The sequence below is a fragment of the Monopterus albus genome, unplaced genomic scaffold (genome assembly GCF_001952655.1).
Source record: "Monopterus albus unplaced genomic scaffold, M_albus_1.0 scaffold24.1, whole genome shotgun sequence".
Taxonomy (NCBI): domain Eukaryota; kingdom Metazoa; phylum Chordata; class Actinopteri; order Synbranchiformes; family Synbranchidae; genus Monopterus; species Monopterus albus.
In genome coordinates this window covers 1,888,254-1,896,347 of record NW_018127904.1, presented here as the reverse complement: position 1 = coordinate 1,896,347, position 8,094 = coordinate 1,888,254, and the positions used below count along the sequence as shown (strand labels likewise).

The window sequence follows — 8,094 nt, the reverse complement described above, 5'->3', positions numbered from 1 at the left end:
GAGTGTCGTCCTGGCTGACCAGAAGACAGGCCAGGTGAAGGCCAGCGTCCCTCTGCCAGACCTCACTAGCGTGTCAGTGAGCACACAGAGCGACGGCTTCTTTGCTCTTAAACTCAAAGAGGTGAGAAGGGAGCTGCTATGATGTAGAGGTTGCAGTGTAATCATGCGGGTCTGCCGATAGGTTCGTGTAAATATTTAAGGATGCTAAACTGAGAAGTTACACTAGGTAGCAATGTTGTACTCTGTGGAAGTGAGACTGTAGTAATTTGCCTAACTTCAGCTAATAGATGGAAGAGATGTTCCCTGTTTGCCTAAATTAATTTGTATTGTTAGTTTAAATGCTCATGGAAAATCTCTGGCCACATGAAGTGCTGGTTCAAAGCTGTTTTTCATTGGGTTTAGTTCTTAATTGACTACAAATGAGAAAAACAAGTGAACTCTTCTAAAATGAGGTATTTTCCTGTTAAGCAAACCCCGGGCTCCCAGCTGACACACAGTGCACACAGGCATACAACTTGTGTGTATACAAATAGAGAAGACAAATTAATACTGAGCAGTGGAAATACTAACATATGAGAAGAAAGGGATAATAACATTGACAAGTAATTTGTTGCTGGAATGATAAAACTGGTGTAACAAACCTTTTATTATTATATTTTTATGTGCCATTTACTGATACTGAAATTTGCAGTTACAGGGGACAGAGCTTTTTCCTGTCATTGTGTTGTTTTACTTTAGGGCTCAGCTTCAGCTGTCAAAGGAGACTTCTTACTCAGCAGCGAGCACCTGATCGAGATCATCACCAAACTGCATCGCATCGGGGCCACGGCTACAGACAGAGAGCAGCTCAGCATTGACATCTCAGACGAGTAAGAGACCATGCAGAGATAAATACGCTCATTATGGCTGGGGTATGCGGTAAGGCTTCCACCTGGCTGGTGTTTAATGATGCGGCTCGTGTTTCTGTTTGACAGGTTTCTGGTGCAGTTCAAGCAGGACAAAGTATGCGTGAAATTTGTCCAGGGAGCCCCCAAGAACGGCAACAGTGTGTCCTGCAAGCGCAAGAACAACCGCCTGCTGGAGGTGTCGGTGCCTGCAACAGCATAGTGCAGCTCCCTCTCACTTCCAGTGCTGCTCTCGAGTGCTCAGACTGGAGGGGTTGATTAAGCACAGAACCACCACCCGCCCCAAAACTCTGGTCTGAAGAACCATCACCCCAGTGCCCTGCCCAAAAATGACAGTGCAGTTATTTGGCTTGTCATAGTGTTTTTCCTTCAGTCTCTTCTTATCAGATTTACTATTGCACCACTATAGCTGTAACCATGTGCCACTTTTTGGCAAATATAGCCTTATCTGGGTTGCATGCCACAGAAATTTGGTAAAATGTTACACTGGTGCTTTATAAAACTGGGGTAAAAGAGTTTGATGGGGAAAAAAATTCTTGGTGGAGCACAAGAGACGTCTATATAGCAGAGGTGATGCTGATAATGATTGTTCTGCCTGTAAGGAAAATTAGTCAGAGGACCTGTCATAAGACCTTTGTGACAAGCTCCAGCCTCAACTGGCCTTGACTCATCTGTTTTTAAGCAGCTCTGGCTTTTAAGCACATGGCTTAAAATTTGAGATGAACAAGGAACTTTTGAGTTTGGTGTGTCAGACTTGGTTTCTCTGAAAAGCGTAAATACTGCACATGTTTTCACGTCGGTGTAACCAAAAGAAGAATGACCTGAAAATGAATTTGATTGTATGTTTTTATTTTCAGTTTGTTTTTTTTTCCTTATAGGAAGCACAGTGGGCAACTTGAGAAGTCAAATGTAATTAGTTAGATTATTGTACAATCTCACCACATTTACTGTGCCATTGAACAGGTCACATGACCTGTCACATGTCGGTGTAAAAGCACAAGCCATATGGGTGATGGACCCCATTCACTTGCTGTTATTGACAATGCCAAATACTCTTGAAAAGGGGAGCATATTAACCTGTGGTGGCGTTTTTGTGCAAGCTTTGATAGCACTGCACATGATCAATTTACATTCCCTTTACAATCACAGTACAGTTTGTGATCATTTTCAAGCTTTATTTTGTCCACAAAGAGTTCATGTAAACTGAATTATTAATGCATAGTGTCATGTATGAATCAGAGAACATCTTCTTTCTTTGTGTGACTTGATTAATGATACTGACAAAGGCAATATGTTCCAGTGGAATTTAAAGTATCCAGCCACAGGAAGTGCAGGTACCTTCCATAATATTGTCTTCGCTAGATTCAAAGCTTTCTCCAGTGCAAAGTGAAATCCTTGATAGTGCTTTTTTTTAGTGCAATAAATAAGAAGCTTTGTCTTGATTACTCCAGCAATACAGTAGAGAGAACCCACAGCAGTTGCCCTCACTGTATCGTAAGCTGTACATAGGCTCTGTAGGCTGTGGACAAAGGGTTTCTCTCTTATCCTAATTTTAATTGCTGCATTTGTGAGACAGCTGTTTTTGCCACTGCAGCTTGAGTTCTTGTAGTGCTTGACCCCTACTCTGACATAATGTGTATTTTTCAAGGGGAAAGACAAAAGTATTAAGCATACATGGCCATAGATTCAGTTTCAGATTTTCCAACTTTGTAGTACACTCGTAGAAAAATTTGGTGTGCATATATTGTATTTAAACACAAGCCAGATTTGAGTATCGAAGAAGCAAGAATGTTATATTTTCAGGTATGTACACTATAGTAATCTGTATTTGGATGTACTGGTAGTGGGTTTTGATTTCTGTTGATTTCAGCCATTTGGTGATTGTGTGAGTAAATAACCTAGCCAAACCTGGTCTGGTCATGTTTTGAAATTGAGGATGCCATGGTTTGTAAGATGATTTTGTTTTGTATTTTTAATGTCACACATGACACAGGGACTTGAGAAATCAGTTGCTGTTGTCCTACAAATGGGAACAGTTGAGCTGACCACCAGTTATGATGTATTTGCTCCTTGGCTTGGCACTGTTTTAGTGCCGTTGTGCTAAGGTGATATCTTCCTCCCTTGTTTCTCTCTTCTCTGTATCCGATTTGAACAATGGTTAGAAGTGCAAAATGATGTCTGCATTCTTGTGTGCCTAATGTGCTGAGAGACGAAACATGGACATATTTCAGTAGAACTCAGTGTAACATTTACAGTTAATCTTTTTTAAATTAAATTGGCAATAAATGTTATTCTGTGACTCTGCATTTTGTTAATATGCCAGTGTATAAGTCATCCACATCTCTCTATGAAGGATACTTCTGGCCCTAAATTGATATTGAATGATTAATGTACAGTGATTCAGGGCATGTTTTGTAGTGAGCATTTTGAGCAGTCTTGATGTAGCCCACAGTGCGCGGGCAGTATTTCAAATTGTACATCGGTGCATCAGATTATTAACACTCGCAGTCCTTTATGGAGTTGTATCAACAAGGTGTTTGCTGCAGATGGGAGTCTTGGTTAGTAGTACTGGGGCTGCACAGCCAGTCCTTGTAATCTAGCAGTTGGCCAGATGTTTTCCATCACATCTAGGGAGAGCTAGGGTTAAATTCCACGGCTTGGGGCGAGCTGCCGGCAACGGGTCTCCCGGGACCAGCCCCTCAGATTGAGCACAGAGTGGTAAAAATAGCTTACCATTTTGAGCTGCCCAGTACCCGGTTCCCACCATTCCGCAGGCTGGGAAAGAGAGGAGGAGTCCTCCCGGTGGATATTCAACCCACAGTGGGAGTGCAAAGGAATTAGACAACACACAATTCCTATCTGTTGCAAGACCTATAGTGTTGAGACAGTGATACAGATCTGCATCAAAGCAGCACAGCAGGTCCCACAGTGGGTTCTGGTGATAATGGGTTCTTAATGTTATAGCTGATGTCCCACAGCAAAATAAAAACTGTGTATTTTAATTGCTATATTAATATCTTGCAAACAATCAAATCTGCCTTATTCATATTTGATTTGAAGGAAACTGAGACTGCCATATGGAATGCACAGCTGAGTTTTCTATTTTTAAAATCATTATTCTAAAAGGTTAACATTGTGTATCACCTCATCGAGTGGGGGATCAGTAAACTTAGAGCAAGCTGATTCTGAGATTAAGCAGTCTTTGGCGACATCCTGTGGATTATTGGTGTCATTACAATAAAAAAAGAAAGCAACGATGCCAGTGGAGGCTACCTGCCAGGAAACACGTTCATAGTGATGGGTTTACAAGGATCAATAATGTTTTAATAAACAAATTATCACACATTAGAAGACTTTATCTAAAGTTAAAGTTTACCTAAAGTTAAAGTACTCATTATGCAGAATGGGACACTTTACATTAATGTTTATCATATCATTTGAATAATAATTATTGGTGCACTATTATGTACATCACATTTAATGTTGCAGCAGGTAAAGGTGGAGCTAATATTAACTATGTATTTTATATACTTATAATCTGAAGTACTTTACATGCTGCTGGGTAGCTGGTGAATTTCCTACCCAGGATCAATAGTCTTATAATTATCCTGTGTTTTATTTTATCAGTCTTGTTCTGAAAAGTAGCTAACATTTTCTATTAAATAATTCAGCAAAATGTGTCATATTTGCTTGTAAAATGTTGGGAAGTTCAAGTATGACGTAGCAGAAAATGGCAATAGGAGTGCAGATAGTTAAAAACTGTAATTAACTACAATACTTGAGTAAATGTAATTAATAATTTTCCACCTCTGATAACACATATATAACAAACACAGACTAAAGTTGACCTTAAACATCTAGAGGATGAGGAAGTGCTTTAGGAAGTATCTTTATGATGCTTGTTTTGAAATAAGTTATATATATATATATATAACATTTTCAAATTATTTTACAACCAAACGCTACAATTTAAACATCTTCAAGCTGTAGAAATTTGGTTTATACAATGCTGTTCTGAAATTTCAAATTTTGCTATTATATTATTAGGAAAAAGTTTGTACAGAGGTCTACACTACTCACCAGCCTGCTGATGTACTTTTTCTTGTTTATGCTAAGATGTTAAAAATGCATACATGCTTCTGTTGCCATGCAGAAACTCTCAAACCGTATGTTGCATTGTAGAGCCAGTACACAACTGGAAGACTGTCCTATGGGCATTTCACATCCTGCTCAAAATCCAGTCATCTGCAGTGGACTGTAGTGCTGCTGGGAATAAAGACAATGAATAAAAAATTAGGTGTACTGCAAATGTGAACTCCACTTTACAAAAAGATGCAGGCTCCTGTTCAGGTTGCTGAGGAGCCAACATTAGCATTCTGTCTACAGCACTGCATAATGTGTGCTAGGATAAAAATATCACACAAGAACCAACATCACCTGAAGTATGCAAAAGTGGTCTATGCTGTCAGATTTTCCAACACTTCCTCATTGTGTTGGCAGTGTTTTGATACCAGTGTCACATCTCGAGGTGTGTGATGCTTCCAGGTTATTCTTAGTGAAATCCTGCCCAGTAATTGGTGGAGAAAGTGGCTGATAGTCAGGCTCTCTCTCAACCAAACCATAGAGACCAAGGAATGACTGTTTAAGCCAGTGGGCCTGATTTCGATACAGCTTAATGTGACTGATAATAACCGGACGATTAGTGGTTCGATTCCCAGCTTGTCAAGTTCACATGTCAAAGTGTCCTTGAGCAAGACACTGAGCCCCCAGCTGCTCAGGTCAAACAGTTTACCAAAAACTCCACCAGGAACACTAAGCATAAATGGTGACTGGAGTGTGGGTGATCCTATTCTTGCTAAAATAAATAATCATTTCTTTTACACAGCTTGTTCTCTCCGTATTATATATTGCAACTGTCATATTTTTTCACTATTAATTCAGAGCCAAATAATTTTTGAAAGTGTGAGTTCTGTCATCAAGCAGGCTCAGGTCTTGTGACTTTGGAGTTTTAGCTGTGTTCTAACATACCTGGCAGTGTCGCCCAGTGAAATGTATGTGTAGTTATACAGGACAGGCACTGGGGGTCAGTCAAATCCAACTTGTTGACCCAACAATAACTTCCCTTAAAGAAGCACAGCATTGTTCAAGTAGCTAATATATCTGCTTTTGTCAACATCCCTTAGGGTTTTTATGTTGATGTGAGTCCTCACAGAATTAATGAATAAACATATATTAAATACATTAATTATTCATACTCGGCAAGCTTTAATACAATAACATGTTGCACCCCCAGTTGAGGCTTTTGAATGTGCATATTTGACCTGAAGAATCCACAAGCACTACAAGTACAACTACTGCAACTATGATGATCACACCTGCGGTTTGCTCTGTGGGATCACCAAGGAGACCCAGCTAAACCAAATAACATTAAACCAAGGATCATTTTTATGCCCCAGGACAATTACCATGGGTGTTTCCAAGTCCTGAATTTACTACTGTCCAGAGTCAATAAGAACAAAGTTCAGTGTGAACTAATGAATATCTAAATTCAGTATGCAGCACGCCCCCCCCCCCCCCCCCCCCCCCCCCACTTTTATCTTTCTCCCAACCTTTCTTATCTTCTGCCACTGATTTAATGTTGCATATTATTAGAGATGAAACCTCCTTTCCACATAAAATATTGAACCATGAGACATTTAGGTGTTGTCCTTTTACTGTTATAATAATAAAAGCATATTTTCTGTCACAAGGAACTATTTCAGAGGCATTTCTCTGGCCGTGCTATCAAACCATCTTCTGTGGTGTTATTTCTGTGGTTAGCCGTGACTGCAAGTACAGGTTTAACAAGATCTAATGTCATTAATTCTCAGAAACTGAGAAAAAAAAATCAATGACTGTCTCATTAAATCTCATCAATCATTTAAGATGTTTTTGTCTATTAAAGTAAAAAAAAAAAAAAAAGAAACCACCCAAATTATGTTTTTTTGCACCACAGTGATAAACATGTCTAGAAGTTAGTTAACTGCATTGATTGTATTGAGCTGTCACAGCATCAAGGCTGATTTCATTATTGAGTGAAAGGGTTTAAGAAGCAGATGTCAACACACTGGTCTCCAGCTTGCTGACTTACTGGTATCAATCTATGCTGTGGTTTAAATGAAAATAGCCCTCAAGAACAAAAACAGAGATCTGTCTTTCACCTTCCATGTAGGACTAATAATGGCCAGTTTCTTAGATAGTTGTTCTCTGTTTATTTGTTACTTTGTACCATGTAACTGTAAAACCAAGTTGAACACATCATTGCGCAGATCATTTTTAGAATTTGAATTTTTGTGAGGATCCTAAAAGCATCATTTTTGAATCCTTTATCTTTATCTTTATCTTTATTTATGATGAACCTGCACTGCGGTGACTGCTGCGCACACAAACAAGAAAAAGATTATAGAAAAAAAGGTAGAAATAAAGGGAGATGGGGAACACACACACGGGGTATTAACATTATGGACCCTGGCACTGTGTCATGCAGTGTGGAGGGAGGGAGGGACAAGGGCTAGAAAAGGTCTGATTAATGAGTGTTACTGGGTGGTGGAGAGTTTGTGTCCCCACTCACCCTTGTGTCACCAGTACACTCAATGGCTTCATCAATTTGTAGCCATTATCACATCAATAGGAGAGGAGTTAAGTATTGAGGGGGAACATGGGCTTCTGCTGCACCATCTGTGGATAGCTGAACATGGGTGAAGCAAGAAGTACTTATTCACTTTCATCCACAATGTCTCCATCTATGTTGCAGAATAGGAAATATAAAGGAAATATTCCTGTGTGCTGAATGTGACTAAAGACCTATATGGGCTATAATGTACTGTGTGTTCCGCCAGATTTCCAGACTCAGGAGATTCATCCTGTGGAGATCATGAATGTCTGTGCAAATTTTGTGCCAATCCTTCTTGTAGATGTAGGTTTTCTGCATATCACTGGCGCTAAACAATTCTTTACATGTTCAAGAGATATGAAGTGAGCTTTGATGGTCCCATCCACCAACAAAAACCATGACCAGTAGTACCGAAGTACTTATTCATTTTGTCCTCATATTCCTCTGCCTAGTAAAGAAGACACAACTTGGTTTTTGCTGCTGGGACACTTCCATTGCTAATTTTGAACAAGTAAAGTCACTGTGCCAACAAAGAGG

At 39.6% G+C, this 8,094-nt stretch overlaps 1 protein-coding gene across 4 annotated transcripts in view; it reads left to right on the top strand.

Annotated features, from left to right (window-relative positions):
* Positions 1-2,890, top strand: part of myo1b (myosin IB) — a 52,086-nt gene extending 49,196 nt beyond the window's left edge. For all 4 annotated transcript variants that reach the window (XM_020594663.1, XM_020594662.1, XM_020594659.1 and 1 more), the window contains 3 exons: positions 1-121; positions 739-869; positions 975-2,890. In XM_020594663.1, coding sequence (XP_020450319.1) covers positions 1-121; positions 739-869; positions 975-1,107 — 385 coding nt within the window. In that variant the 3' untranslated portion in view covers positions 1,108-2,890. The remainder of the gene's footprint in view (positions 122-738; positions 870-974) is intronic.
* Positions 2,891-8,094: the final 5,204 nt, after the last annotated feature.